Source organism: Antennarius striatus, chromosome 13 (assembly GCF_040054535.1).
Source record: "Antennarius striatus isolate MH-2024 chromosome 13, ASM4005453v1, whole genome shotgun sequence".
Classification (NCBI taxonomy): Eukaryota; Metazoa; Chordata; class Actinopteri; order Lophiiformes; family Antennariidae; genus Antennarius; species Antennarius striatus.
This window is the reverse complement of record NC_090788.1, coordinates 16,542,134-16,557,826: the sequence shown is the minus strand read 5'-3', so window position 1 is coordinate 16,557,826 and position 15,693 is coordinate 16,542,134. Positions and strand designations below refer to the sequence as shown.

Genomic DNA, 15,693 nt, shown 5'->3' with positions numbered 1-15,693 from the left:
ATTTGAAGATACAGTCATACAAAATATTACTCAATGTTTACTTGTAAGTTTTACTTACACTAGAAGACATTTTAACTTTGACCACCACCTACACCATTGGTATGCCAGTTAAGTTTTTTTAATTCGATAATATGATTTTTCATTTCAATTCAAAAAGGCATGAAAAATAGAAAATGAGGTGAATACACATTTACATACATCGATGGTTATTCCTGCCAGTCATAGGGATTAAAAGTCTAAGACTATAAAAAAACTATTGATAATATCTTTCATTTACCTTCTGATCGATCTGTCACCACTCCTCCCCCCTCTCAGCATTCACTATTTGTCGTTCAATTAGAATTTTAACGCAAAATCTACTATGAAACACTGGATTCTTAATTTCTTTCGATCAATTGTACTCGCCTTGTCGTACACCAATTCGCGGGTTTAGCTTGTAAAAATAGAATCCTTTTGTTTTTCACTGGACGAAAGGAGGTCATGACTCGAGTGCGTCCGGGTCACTTCGGCTATTTCATTCAGCATCGGCGCTAGCGAGCGAAAAAGTTGTAAGTTTTAGCCTTTTTTTCGTAAAAATAAGAACGCCACTGTGGCTACAGTCTAGAAATCTTGTAGCCAATCTGGAATTTACTTCGCCTATGGCGAAGTGGCGAACGGCTAGCGCAAGCCCAAGTTTTGTTCAGCTGATACAGTTAAGTGGCAATTACCCCACTTCTCACGGATGATACCAAAAAACTAAATCACTTGGTTTTTTTTGTATTATAAAAAGAAATTGAACAGTACTAAATGCGATTAGTGCCCTCAGAATGAGTACGTGAACGTCATTATCAGGTCAATAAGTCATTGCTGCTTCTACCATTAACTCTCCGCAATAACATCAAATTAACGTTTGAACGGAGAGAGTACCCTATAGCTGTTATCACAGCGGTTCAGTCAATTAATCAACAGCTCAAAAGCTATTTCAGTTCATCTCTTCTACATTTTGCATACACAAGTTATGAGCATTAATAAGGCTGCCAGACCAAAAGGCACCTACTCTCTCAGCAAACAAATGTTGATTAAAGAGCTGGGGCTCTCAGTTATTTAATTACAGATGCTTGTTGGAAGAAAACATTCACAGCACTGAAAGTCAAACCCACTAAGAATTATTAATGAACTCTGAAGGATCCAGATTCAGCCCAACTGGAATGTGATGAGATGCCACACACAGGTCACGTACCTCTAGCAAGTAGAAGTATCTGTTGAACTGAGCACTTTTTGTGTCTTCCAGTCCTTTGAGCTGTCTTGTGATGAACATGAAAATGTCCTGAAAGTAGAAAAGAAACAGGAGATGCTGAACACACACACACAGATATAGACATTTGCAAGACTCTGGTGCGACTTTATCACATCAATAATAAATCTCTGCTGTGAACACGGCCGCAAGGCAACAATGCTGCTAATTTATAAGTTCAGAATGAGGGAGGATTATGTGACTTTTAGCATGGAAGAATTTCCTCTGAGACAAGAGATTCCTACAATCACTGACAGAGATACTCTCTCGTGAAACACAAGAAAAGTAGGAGTGATGTCAGTAAGACTTTTTACTGAATGCTAATGTTTAACCTGTCTAATCAGTCATGTGAAGAAGATCTATGAATGGGGATTTGAATCAGGTTTCAACCCAACTGTACAAATCTTACCTTAGAATACAAAATTTAAAAAAAAAAACCCATACAAAACAATTTTTCAATTATTGGAAGAAGGGTGTGAGATGTTACTCTTTTATTGGTATAACCATCAATAACCATCAATCAATGATGCAAAAGAACAGAAACAAGTCCAGGGTCAAACGTGTTCATGCCGATTGGATAAATAAATATCAATCAAACTCATGATTGGCACAGAACTTGAAAATCAACACTGCAAGGTTTATAATTGAAGGTCTTTGGTTTTACATAATCACTAGATTAAATTGAGATGTCATCGATGCAATGAACCAGCGTAGTCAACATACCTTGAGTTTGTCTGGGGAGGTGTAAGGAGCCTCTGGGGCATAAATTCTGAATATGTCAGCCAGACAGCAGGCCACCAGCAGACGTACATCCTTGTCTGGGTGTTTGAGGAAGAAGTCTGAAGCGAGATGAAGGGCAAGGTTCAGGTACAGCTCCTTTTCTTCCTCAGAGTCCTGGTCCATATCCATGAAGGTCTTCACAACCATCTAGATTAGAAGGGAAAGGGAGGGGGGATACTGAATTGGTGCAGAAGATACTGGATGGCAACTGCTTTGTGAAGTGTGCCATCAATCCAAGATAATGAGGTCTACAATCACAATCAAAGCCATCAAAAGCAAAATCAAACATCGGAAAATAAATGTTTCAACAATGCATTATTATCTATTAATAATAAATTCCATAAATCAAAGAGTGATTAAAGCAGCACAAAAAATTACCAGAATGTGTCACCAACAGGCTGGCTAGACTTAAACTTTCCTCTGATCAGTTCTACCACACATTACATATCACCGTAACAGGACGCAGTCACTGACCTTGAGCCTCCGGACCATTTCTTCCTTGGAGATCTTGTCTGAGATCTCCTTGACCCCTGGGGGGTAGGCCACCACCTTCCCATCTGTGACTCGAGCTTTAGAGTGAGCCATCCTCTAGCTCTTCACTGCCTACAGAAAGATGGAGAGCACAGTGAGTTGATGAAACAACAATATATATTAAAAAAAAACAACCAACAACTTGGAACCAAGGCACATCTATTCAATACTTGCGAAATCTGGAGAAGTGACCTCTGACCTATTCAACTTTATTCACACCAACAGCTTTCAATAGGCTGAATGAATGGTGAAACTGTTGCCGATTCTAAATAGGCTGACATTTGATTTCGCTGCTGTTGCTGGTATGATGGGGATTTCATTACTACAACAAATAAACAGTGAAGGACCACACATTATTGTTGTAGACATTATTAATATTAAATGTACTTTGAACGCACTGCCTATGGCCAAATCCATCATGCTGCCCTTTACGCTAGTCTCTGGCCATGGATGCTAAACTCATCTATCTATACTTGCAGATGTCAAAAAAAAAGACTCAATTTTCCTCTTACACCAAACTCTAAATCAGTCAAATTAAAGTCTGACTTGTAAAATATAGAGTATGAATGTCTTGTAATGCTTAAAATTAAAAGATTTGATACTTTTTGGGGGTTCATAAAATTTAAGAAGCATTTAATACAGCACTGAACTAGTCAAGAGAAGACAACGTTGAGTACAACAAAGCAGGAAGCTTGCTGAACGGAATGTGATATTTTACAACCCCTTAAAAGGGCCTCGTGTCAGCATCTCTGTCACATCTTTAGCAAGTGACACCATCATCTAGTGCAGCGGTCCCCAACCTTTTTTGCGCCACAGACCAGTTTCATCTCAGACAATATTTTCACGGACCGGCCTTCATTTGCTTTATAATCCTTAATGACGCCAGGACAGCTGTAGTCTAATAATAAATCATCTGCAGTGGTTTGATATAAAATGCTGACATCAACAGACAATAAACAACCTACTTTTCATAAATTGATAATCAACATCTCTGTAAATGAAATAATCGTAAGAAATAATTATTTAAAAACTTGATTGAAGTGACTGCACTGTTCAGGTTTATTTTGAAATGTAGCGACTTACAATCAGTGCATTCAACGTAGGAGAAATACTGATCACTTCCAATAAAGGGGTGAACGAGTCAATCAAATAATAATTACAATAATGAGAGTTAGTGGTTGGGGACCGCTGATCTAGGGGTAATGGGACACAATGACACCTGAAGTGTGTTCCAGACGTCCGGTCTACTCCGCAGTTTGGATTTCTTTATGGTCACTACAGAAAATCCCGCTTCACAAAGACAGGAGGTTGGAAATGGAAGCAGGGTTTTCGATAATTTTTGCACGATCTCAGGATAATCTGCCTTGACTATAATCCAGACCACTGGTGGGGTTTTGGATGCTTAATTTAGGGGTAGCGGCTGGTAGCCTATCATGTAACCGAGACCTGTCAAGTAGGACAGACGCTTTCATCTGTGCATCATTCCGCACAGACGTCACTTTTCAAAATAAAACATCTTTCAGACTCCGACATAAATAAAACGGAAGTAATGTAAATTATTTTTTCTTTCTGTGAGGCACGGCGCCAAATGACCCATGAACCGGCACTGGTCCGCGGCCCGGGGGTTGTGGACCACTGATCTATTGTAAGGTGCTCATTTCTTTTTTACCCTATCTAACAATAGATAAAAAGACAGGCAATCTACTCATTCAGGGACGGCAGGATTGGGGATATAGGATTGACATTTTGGTTAACTTAACTACTAATGATGCTGTTGAGTCATTCCAACAATTTAGCAAACTAGCTGACTGATGACAAAGCTGACGTAATGGTTTCCATCATTCCTTGACATCTCAACAACAATTACAGATCTGACTGCAGACGTATGAGTTAGCTGCAGCTTTTATAAGGGTTTTTGTTTTCAGGCTATAAAACAAAGCATTGGTCAGATATTAGATATACCATGTTTTGTATTTGCCGAGATGTTTCCTAAAGCTCAACACGTTGCCCTGCTCGGCTTTGCATTCTGCATTACAAACACTGAAACAAACAAAGTGTTCCTCACTTTAGAAACACATCTTATAATCTGGGAATTCCTCTTAAGGGGACAAATTTTTGATGTTTTTTCTGATACCCAATTTGGGCACTAATAAATTAAGTTTGGCAAACTTAATTTCTTTTCTTTTCTTTTTGGAGTGGGTGTAGATCAACAATACCTACTGTAGATCCGCCATTTCTTCTGTACCAAGTGTGCAATCGCAACTTAGTGTTTCTTGATCCTTTTGGTGTCTTAAATTCTACCAACAACCCTGATTAACAAAATTTAAGCAAGACTTAGAATGATCGGATACCCTGACCCTAACACGCATCAGTGGGCTCTTCCTAGACACAAGAGGGATGGAGGGATAGCTATGCCTGCTCTCTTAAATGGGGCAAGTAATAAAATTATCTTCTGAGCTAAAAGCACTCTTTGATGACGATGTGTCTGACTGGGTTACAGCAGGGTCTTATAACCATCACACTCCTCCTCAGCCCCATAAGCCTCTACAGGCAGTTCAATCAATAACCTTGTCTCATTACACACACTCAAAACCTGGTTATTCCTCAGGAAGTCGTTTGGTTTACAAATATGACTAATCACCTCTTTACACCAGCTATGATGAATACCGTCACAATTGACATGGGTAAATAGTGACAGTTTATCAAGGATCTCTAAGTGGATGCAATATTTCCATCCTTTGAATAACAATATTGAAATACAAACGAGCACATACTAAATTCTTTCAAGAATTACAACTGATTTCATTAAATAAAAATACACCCCTGTCATCAACAAGACTCTTAATAATAATAATAATAATCAGGTTTCATCCATATCTGAAGCCTATCTGTGATACAACATTAGTTCACATCTTTGGTCATAATCTGGTCCACACGCTTTTTTGCAGCGCAATGTCAAAATGTTATCACTCCAATTAACAAAAACTTGTCATCTTGTCCCTTTAGGGGTCGTCATAGCGTGTCATCCTTTTTCCATTTTAGTTGAAGGCTCATATTTGTGTGGCTAGGTTTTTTACACTGGATGCCATTCCTGCTACAACTCTGCATTTATTCGGGTCTTCTGTTGACACTTGTACCCCTGTGGGGCTGCAGATGCTGGGGGTTAAACCCGGGGCACGATAGACGTGACGCATGCGCTCTACCACCGGCTTTGTTACTGCTATTAGGATAACTAATTTAATTGATTCATTTAAATATCCATATGTCGAGGGGTAATGCGTGCAGACCAACAAGTGGAGACATATTTAGGATTCTGAGTTCATTCTCTAGATGCTTAAATCTCTTTATTCATTCACTGACTTTATTGCTCGGCTTAGATTTTCTTCTGCCACCTCAATGAAGAGGTGCTGCAAAAAAACAAACAACTGCAGCTTCACTTTAAGAGCTGCAATAGTTCACTGACTGACTCAAATTAATCTGCTACTATCCACTACATGAGTGACCATATTTTGGTCCATTTTATGCAAAGTCTTTGCTGATTCTGGATTCTTATATGTGAGCAGAATTTGCCTACTTCACTTTTTTCAAAACAATTACTGGTAGTCAGAAAAATAATCAGCTGACTAATAAATAAATAATGAAAGTAGTGGCATTATGAAAACAGGTTTTGTTATATTGCTGTAATAAGTAGCCTTGGATTGTTGAATCTTTACACAGGTATGGCGCAAAAGCACATTCACCAGAACTCCTGTTTGTTTACCGAACAAGACGGCCGCGACTCTCTTTGTATGAGTTTATACAGCAAGCCAAACGGGTGTGACATGTAACGCTACAGCGATGACACCAGAGGCCTGTACCATAAAGCTTGATGAACCCAGCCGGGCTTCCTCTTACTTATCTGGCTTCACTTCACGAGACATCCGCCCTCCGGATTTTCGGTACCATAAATCCGGCTATCAACTCACTAATTCAATTCAGGCTTGTCCACTCTAGATCTGTGCGCGCTCACATAAAAACGGTGGAGGTTGCTGTATGCGACCAATCGCAAACACGCAACAAGCCGGCCCGAGCTGAATATTTCTAAAAAGAAGGAGCAAACAATAGTAATTAATAAATACGAGCAATACAAATCAATAATCCAGGCATAAAGCAACACAGTTGCAGCTGCCAAACGGTGCGAGGATCGCTGGCACAAAATCGCCGACTGTGTCAATGCAGAAGTTAGTGCCATTATAATATTACTTTCCCCACAATGATTGCACTTGTATAACTGACTACAGTAACATTTGTGTGTTCCATAAATGCATGTGTGTACGACATTTTTCGTTATGGCATGTGATTGTAGCCTCTGCCACTTTATGAATAGCTCTACATACTGTGTTCTTCCCGAGGTTTTCGGCATCGCCAACAGAATACATAAAAGTACCTATGAATGAATGAATCAATCCATGATTTACTTAAACATATAATTGATTAATGGCATTTTATCTATGGCTTGCTTGTAACCCATCCAACGAGGGATATAAGGACCTCATAATAATTATGAACATCACTATGAAATATATTAACTGTGGCCAAGAACCTCAATGCAATGCACACTGTCTGCGGCACTGTCAGTGCGTGGCTGCGGTGCGTTACATTACTGATGTAAGGATCCAGCAGCTGACAAATGTAATGTAACCCCTCTCCCCAAAACCTATACCTTTCGTACAGGGATTGTTCAGGCAATTCGAACGGATTACAGCGATCTCTAAATATTCTCTCGCGCCTGAGCGCTCTTCGCAAAAGCTGTGCACCAAGATCCACCACGTTCTCATAAAACGGACAGCCCATTTTCCAAGAGAACTGACTGGTCAGTACGTAGGGCTGTTATACCCGCTGAGCTCTGATTGGTCAGTAGGTGGGGCTGTTACACCTGCTGAGCTCTTATCCTGAACTTATCCTGCTCCGGAGCACGTTAGTTGTTCAGCATAGGTTACCGCGACAACGTAGCCCCGATAGAAAGTCAGCCACCTTTATGGTACCGAAAAGCCAGGGTTAAGCCTGAAGTTATCTCGCTAAGCCGTAATCCAGCTTTATGGTACAGGCCTCTGGTGTGACATCTAACATAAACTGAACTGTGCTTTGTAAAGATTAGAACAAGGTAACAACAACAATAAAACTATTTACCACACCTGAGGCAACTAATTTCTTCTAATCAGAGGACATGTAACGCCCAAACGTTCTGATATCTGTCCCAAATAAAGACCTTCTTCAGTTGGTTTTCTTGTTTTTTCTTACTAAAAACTGCTCAATGCTTTGTGAGTCGTCTGTTTTTTGGAAGCATGTGCAATACATCATCAAAACATCACAGCCCCCTCCTGGGTTCTCACCTCAGGTTCACACAGATGTGTGATTTGCAGCTGTTACACCCCATTACACTTCCATTTATTTTTAAACTGCACATCAGGCCAAAAAATAAAAAAGGAAAAAAAAAGGAAAACTTCTTGTTTTCAAAAATGCTGTGTAAATGATCACACTATCATGATGAGTAAGCATGTTCACCTGGAAATTCTTGTATTATAAACAAAAAACCAACAAGTCCTCTCCTACAACCCGTAACCCTTTTTGATTAATTTATTCATTAAAAAAAAAAAAACATTTCCGTGTTATTTGACCCCATGATCTACAGGCATGGTCAAAAGTGATAAGTGGTGTCAGGGACATCCTGAATGTAAAACAGACAGAAAGACAATACAAATGAAAAGAAATTGAACAAAGTCTGAACCGCTGTTCTTTCCCAGATATCTGTCTGCCGTTCAGAATTATGCAAAAAAAAAGGGAAATCTCATCACAAGATAAGCTGTCACATTTTCCCTTGCCTCCCATTCTACATGCTAATAAAACTGATTAAGTACCAAAACCGTCTAAAATGAGCTCTGCACCAGCAATCTGTTATGTTTGAAGGAGAGTAGATTATCAAGAAGCCGTCTGCATCGGTGGGTCTGCCAGCTGACAAAAGCACTTGTTAGGTTTGATTTAGAGACCAGGCTTTGAGACTGAGTTCTGAATAACAAGAAAACATTGTTCAGCAGCCGTACCTGAGCTTTTATGAAACACATGCACTAGAAGGGACAATCCCACACACTGAACACAGGCCAGCTGCCAAATTGCTGCTTTCTGACCTTCTTTTCCCACCCATGGCTGATGCCAATTTTGAGGCCATCCCTCCCTCCGTCTACCGCAGACAGAGCCCATCGGAGGATTTGTCATCCTGTGGGGGTGGGTTTGTCTGGGTACTAGCCACCAGGGAACATTCACTTTGCATAAGAAGAGATAGTAAATAATCACAGAGCCTTTGCCCTGTGATAATAAACCTACTGAACATGGGCCTCTTTCAACTCATTACCAGTTTATCGCAGTAAAAACACATTAAACTCCCAGCCAGGGTTTCATTCCGGTGGCTGAGAAGATGAAAACGGATCGGCAATCTATCAAATCTGTTTCTTACAAGCAAACAGATATAGGTAACCCAATAACCCCAAGTTGATGGTTCAGAAAAAAGGATGGAAAATATATTTTTCAAAACAAAAATTCACAACAAATGCAGAGATCCCTATATTATTCGTTCTAAACCATTGACAATCCGTAAACAGACTTGGCCCGTAATTTTATGTTCAACATTGAAAATCAAACGTAACAAACGTGATATAAATTCAAATAACTATTAATTCATGAATCATAATGAAATCCACATACTAGACAAAAATAATTGAGTCACACAAGTAATATTCCAAAAGTAATTCAGTAAATAATAACTATTGAGAACTAATCCGTCTGATGACAGTATATTAATTAACTCTAACCACAACTACAATAAACAGCAAGAAATAAATTTAATTCAGTAATGCTAACTTAATTCAATACATTCAATTCCCACCTGATTTTTGGAGAAATTATCTTCTGAAACAAATTCCTATGTAATAACTTCATAATAACCTGATCCCTTATGACTGGGCTCCAACAGCATCTAGCAGAACGCCACTGATCCACTGACCTGTCTGCAAACACACACACTGATCACACAGCTGTCAGGACACACACACACACACACACACACACACACACACACACACACACACACACACACACACACACACCTCCAGATCTCTATCAAATAACACCCGGTGTCGGTGGGTGAAGTTTCCAGAACCGCTCCTGGTTCGCACAAAGCCTTTTGTTGCTCGTTCACTCCATATTTCAAACAGTAAATGTGCGCGAAACCAGGTATTCCATCATGCAGTCCTCTTCAGTAAGATGATCATCCAATACTCTTTTAATTCATCGAATGGAGTGATTATCTGTATTAATAACACACCGAACGGGGCTCTGGGGGCATGGAACTCAAAACAACGACGATCAAAACGATAGAAAATGTGCACTGGAACGGCTATCCGATGATTGTTACCGTCGCAGATCGGTCGAAAATATTTACAAAAATTAACTTACTGTAAGTTAACGCTAGGAAGTATATAGAGCCGCTGTTTCGGTCCAACAGTAAGCCGAGGCCAGCGGCTGGTACCCCGGACTGGATGGTGGAGTTAGTTGCGGCTAGCTAGCTAGCTGCTATTAGCTACCGTCCCTAGCATAGCCGAGCTAGCATTAGCAGCAGCAATCTCAGTGACAGAGGGGCAACGGAACAAACACCCCGCTAACTCCCGTTAGAGCGCCATCAATACCCCCGCTAAAGTCATTCAAGCTCGTCCCCTCACAGATTGATCACGGCACCGGGACGCGGACTCTTGTAAACGTACTACTGTTTCACTAGCTAACCATTTTTTGCGCCGCAGGACCAGGTCAGCCAGCGCCGCGAGTCGGACACAGCTGCCGAGAACACAGGCAGGCAAGGCGCGCTGCGCTCCAAGCCTTCACCGCGGGAAAACCCGGCTCCTCCTGCGGTGCATCCGGAGTTACACCTAGTTTTTCACAACAGTACCTGCAAATATGTCTTTCTTTCAATCAAAACAATTGCTTGTTGGTGCATTTTATTACCTGTAACGGTGAACTGTGATCAATCGCGTCCTCCTCAGCAGCTCTTCCCCCTCCTAGCTCCAAAATGGCGCCAATATGTACAGACTGAGAGTCCGTGGGTGCAGCCGGTCGGTGAGCGTGGAGCGCCACCTACAGAGCGACTCCACGCGGGGCTCCCTCCTGGTATTGTCCTCCCATCCAACAGAAATTAATGCAAATTCATCTTTTACTGTATAATATCCACAGAAATCAGAGTGCGCTGGTAAGATTGTGCAAACTTAAAAATGTTTGCGCAGAAACTATAAAACATAAGATTAACAATTTATTATTAACCGAGAATTAAACACGTAACACTGCTCTGCAGGTGATTTAGTAATCACATAATCTGGTACATATGAAATACCTTTTATTGAGGGCATTCGGGTACGATTTTTAAAATTGTATTCAGACACTTAAATAATAAAAGCAGGGTGGAAATGCCAAACAAGTACAATTCTGATGTGCGTTTAATTTAATATCAATATTCAAAATTTCAAAATAATGTTTTTTTCATTCCATGGAGCTGATTTTTGCTGTCTTGAGGTCTTGTTATAGACGCGCTCCGGGTCAGTATGAGCTATAGGGGGAGCTCCAGCATCACGTTTCAGGTGGGATCCTCAACCCTAAAGAACTACTGTACTTGTTGTGTACCATCACTGTAAACATGTTGACATAAAACACACTCAGAGAGGAGTGGGAATGGGATGGATGGACACTCCACTCCAGTTTACAACAATGATCCTGAGAGCTTCTGCTTTAGATCTTGGATAGAAGAGATTTATATAATTTCTGTATGTAAAAATTAGACCAGACATTGTATTAGAATAAGTCAGATTTGAACTGCGAATCAAACCGTTGCTTTCATTGAATCCAATAATTAAAACATTCAGTACATATTTAAACTAACACTGAATCTGGAGATCTGGAGATTGAAAATGTAGACATATGGTTCTGATTCTGTGACATTGATGATCTTAAAGTGTATCCGTTCGTATGGTTAATAGTTATTAGTTATTTCCAATGGTGATTCTAAACATATTTGGGAATATCAATCACAACCACTCCGCCCCTGTTTCCAATCAACCAATTAGTGCTGCGAACACAACTGTTTAAATCATGGCTAGAAGCACCTGCTTCGGTTTCATGGCTCCAGGATGGAGGGGTACCTGTCCACGTTTCCACCGTACAACGCCTGTGGCAACCCGGACTGTCCCCCCGGACCTCAGGACAGCGGCTGGACCAAGGTGGACAGCCGCTTCATCACCCCGCAGGGCCTCAGCTACCTGGATCTCTACAAGGCCATCATGTCCCAGGTCAACCCCGGTTTACCTCCTCCCTTCAAGAGGGCCAACACCAAGGAGTGTGGCGTGCAGGTCAACGCCAAAGTGGACAAGATCATCCAGTGTTCGCTGGGTCCCAAAACGCTGTTCTGTGTGGATGGGGAGCATCGTGAGCGCTCCAAGTCCCTGAGTCAAGATCTGTTGAAGGGGGACGACAAAGCTCCGTGTAAAACCCCGCCGGTGAGCAAACTGCGCTTCTTGCGACCCGTTTCCATCTACTCTCCGGTGTTCGACCGCAAGGTCTTCCTGAAGAAACTCTGTGACGGCAGTGGAAGTGAGGGGGAGGCTGAGCCCACCCAACCTGACCGGGATGGAGAGACCGATCCGAGCTGTGGGGACACTGTCAAGGACTTGGAGGCGACTTTCCACCGATCATCAAAGGGCTCCAATTTTCAGGTTGGTTTCGGAGTTGTTGTAAAATAACGCCAACAATCGTATTTTTTAACTTCCAATATTGAGCTTCTTTAGCGCGTCATCTCCTACTCTCTAAATACTGCCTGCAGTATGTGTGCACATCTAACGTCAGTGTTGTATTTTAGTTCCTGGAGCAGAGGTATGGCTTTTTCCACTGCAAACAATGTAACATTCGGTGGGAGAGTGCTTATGTGTGGTGCATCTCGGGGACCAGTAAGGTATGTGATGCAATCTGCACTAAATTGTGTTTTGAAAAGTCTGCATAAGAATTCATCATTTTCTCCTTTCAGCTTTTCCCTTCAGGGGTCGCCACAGCGAATCGGTTGCCTCCATCTAACCGTCTTCTGCATCCTCTTCTCTCACACCAACTACCTTCATGTCCTCTTTCATTACATCCATAAACCTCCTCTTTGGTCTTCCTCTAGGCCTCCTGCCTGGCAGTTCAAAACTCAGCATCCTTCTACCAATATATTCACTATCTCTCCTCTGGACATGTCCAAACCATCTCAGTCTGGCCTCTCTGACTTTATCTCCAAGACCTCTAACATGTGCTGTCCGTCTGATGTACTCATTCCTGATCCTATCCTTCCTGGTCACTCCCAGAGAGAACCTCAGCATCTTCATCTCTGCTACCTCCAGCTCTGTCTCCTGTCTTTTCTTCAGTGACACTGTCTCTAGACCAAACAACATCGCTGGTCTCACCACAGTTTTGTACACCTTTCCTTTCATTTTAGCTGAAACTCTTCTATCACACATCTCACCTGACACTTTCCTCCACCCGTTCCATCCTGCCTGTTCACGCTTCTTCACCTTCTTTCCACACTCTCCATTGCTCTGGACTGTTGACCCCAAGTACTTAAAATCCTCCACCTTCTTGATTTCTTCTCCCTGTAACCTCACTCTTCCACTTGGGTCCCTCTCATTCACACACTCTGTCCGACTGCGGCTAACCTTCATTCCTCTTTTCCAGGAAAAACCTCCACCTGTTCACTGCTCTCACTACAGATTACAACGTCATAAGAATGGCATGATAATTCATGATGAGTTTTTGTTTTTTTTAAATCTCAGGTGTACTACAAGCAGCTCTGTCGAAAGTGTCAGGTGGGGTTCAACCCTTACAGAGTGGAGTCCATCCTTTGCCGGGTACTTTTTATTGTCTTGCTTCAATTGGATATGTAACAAGTGGTTTAACTTGGATTTATGGATTGTGTTCTGCGGGTTTCATGTTTGAAGTTGGTGCTTGAACATTCATGAACACTGACGTGGATTCAGAAACCTTTTGTTGACTGTCTCCTACTATCTCAGGGTTGCTCTCAAACCTCCTGCAGCTGTGAGAAGAAGCAAAGGCACATCAACATGAAAAGGCCTCACCGCCAGGACCTGTGCTGTCGCTGTAAGGGCATGAGGCTGTCCTGTGACACCACCTACAGCTACAAATACATCGTCTGAGCTCCGGTCTGGAGTCACCTGTCCCTTATGTATATCTGCAAGTAATTTCCTGTTCTTGTCACAAAAAGACATTGTCTCCAGTGATAGACATGAAGAGATGGTTGATTCTCCTGCTGGTGACTAGATGAATCTCTACTTTGTCTGTCTTTAAGGCAACTTTTCAAAGGCTGTGCCTTCATTAGTACCGGTGACCATATGGGAAATTTTTGTAGAGGGAAATAAAGTTTGAAATAAACACAATGCATCTCAAAAGTTGATTGAATTCTTCAAGATTGTATTTAATTTGCATCCATTCATAACTAGATTTAAGTCAACTTTCCTGAATTTATGCAGTGTTTTGAATGTACTGGTCACTAATGTATAATATTGAGAAATTGTATAGTGTTTATAAAAACCATGACAGTTTGTGCTGAGACTAAATGGAAATCTTGTAATTGAATGGGTTGCCACAAATGAATCCTACATTTCAAGTGTTTATGATAATGAAATATAGATCTATGTAATTTGTAGAAGTGACTGAAATGGACAGGTTTTCTTTTTCTTTTCTTTTTTTACTTTGACACTGACTTCTACAGAGCATCAACTCAAAACAACTTCACATAGGCTGTAAAAGTATTTACAAAGGGAAAAAACCCAGCTACTGTCTTGATCTAAAATCTAACGCTTTAAAAATGTGCAATTTCTTGTTTAACATGCACACACGTTCCTCCCACACTCAGGAAATAAAATATACCCATGTGAGCTCAAAGCTCCCATTTGTACCTCACACAAACATATCTTTCAGATAAAATATTTTTTTTGTCAATAAATAGTTCAAACACTCCATACAGTGCACAGAAGATACATGCATGGCAGTTTGAGAGAAAAAAAAAACTGATATAAAACCAAAAGTCAACTATGTTGATTAATAGCTGATAAGATATAAATAGGAAAAAAATATTTGTACAGTAAATATAGAGGGAGAGTCACAAAAGGGCTGATGACGGGAAGTGTTCGACTTCAGTAGTAGCACAGGGTTTTTTTGGAACATCAATGAGTGCTGAATGTCAGCATTGCCTGTATTTGTAAGGTAACTACGTACCACACCCACATAAATGCTACAACGGTTGTGTACCCATAACTAGAAACTGTATACAGACATAAAGACAAAATATTTGAGTCTATACATAGGCCGTCATCCTGGCATGTGAACACGTACGGTTGACATGTTAGAGTGTAAATATACAGTGTGCACACTCACTAGTGATGCTACAAGAGCCACAGAGGAGTACACATAATGGCATGATTAATCTACTAATGTTTACACCAGTAGAGACGAGCTGGTTGGCTGATAGAGAATATAAACAGCATGAGGAATTACACTTGAATATTCCGTGTACGCTCCTCTTCAATCAGTCTTTCAGTCGATCTGGAGAGGCCAGACTTTTAGAGGGGGGGTAGGGGGGTGGGGCACAAAGAAGACACAAGTAAAATAGAGAGCATTCAACTGGGTCATGCATTGCACAATTTCCTCCAAAATGAGATCTCGAAACAGCAGAGACAAAAGAGTTAATCCAGCTTTTGGCTTTTCCTTCTCAGTGTAAGTGACAGTCACATAATACCACTACTACCAAAATTCCACTTAGTGCAATAGCAAAAAAAAATTAAAAAAATCTACCAGGGTTATGTAAGGTCACGGGTATTTTCCACCCCGTCTCTGGTTCTGGTGGCGCTACCAGCAAACTACCTTCTTGCTGACCGAAGCAGCAACAGGTAATGAAGGTCAATCAGGTCTTGAGTTCCTTTGAGATGCAGGTAAGAAATCCAAGCTAAGCCTTCACTAGGTCCTCGAGTGCACAACTGATCAGACGCTGAATG

The 15,693-nt window shown here is 41.1% G+C and overlaps 2 protein-coding genes across 2 annotated transcripts in view; one reads left to right on the top strand and one right to left on the bottom strand.

Moving 5' to 3' along the window:
* Window positions 1–10,738, bottom strand: part of pds5b (PDS5 cohesin associated factor B) — a 29,407-nt gene extending 18,669 nt beyond the window's left edge. Inside the window, exons 1-4 of the mRNA XM_068331643.1 lie at window positions 10,616–10,738; window positions 2,528–2,656; window positions 1,997–2,200; window positions 1,220–1,306 (exon numbers count right to left, since the gene is read on the bottom strand). Of these exons, the coding sequence (XP_068187744.1) occupies window positions 1,220–1,306; window positions 1,997–2,200; window positions 2,528–2,638 (402 nt within the window). The 5' untranslated portion in view covers window positions 2,639–2,656; window positions 10,616–10,738. The remainder of the gene's footprint in view (window positions 1–1,219; window positions 1,307–1,996; window positions 2,201–2,527; window positions 2,657–10,615) is intronic.
* Window positions 10,739–11,783: 1,045 nt separating this feature from the next.
* zar1l (zygote arrest 1-like) lies at window positions 11,784–13,850 on the top strand. The gene is made up of 4 exons (XM_068330746.1): window positions 11,784–12,369; window positions 12,513–12,605; window positions 13,456–13,530; window positions 13,693–13,850. The coding sequence occupies exons 1-4, from the start codon at window positions 11,788–11,790 to the stop codon at window positions 13,834–13,836; spliced, it is 894 nt and encodes a 297-aa protein (XP_068186847.1). The 5' UTR covers window positions 11,784–11,787; the 3' UTR covers window positions 13,837–13,850.
* Window positions 13,851–15,693: the final 1,843 nt, after the last annotated feature.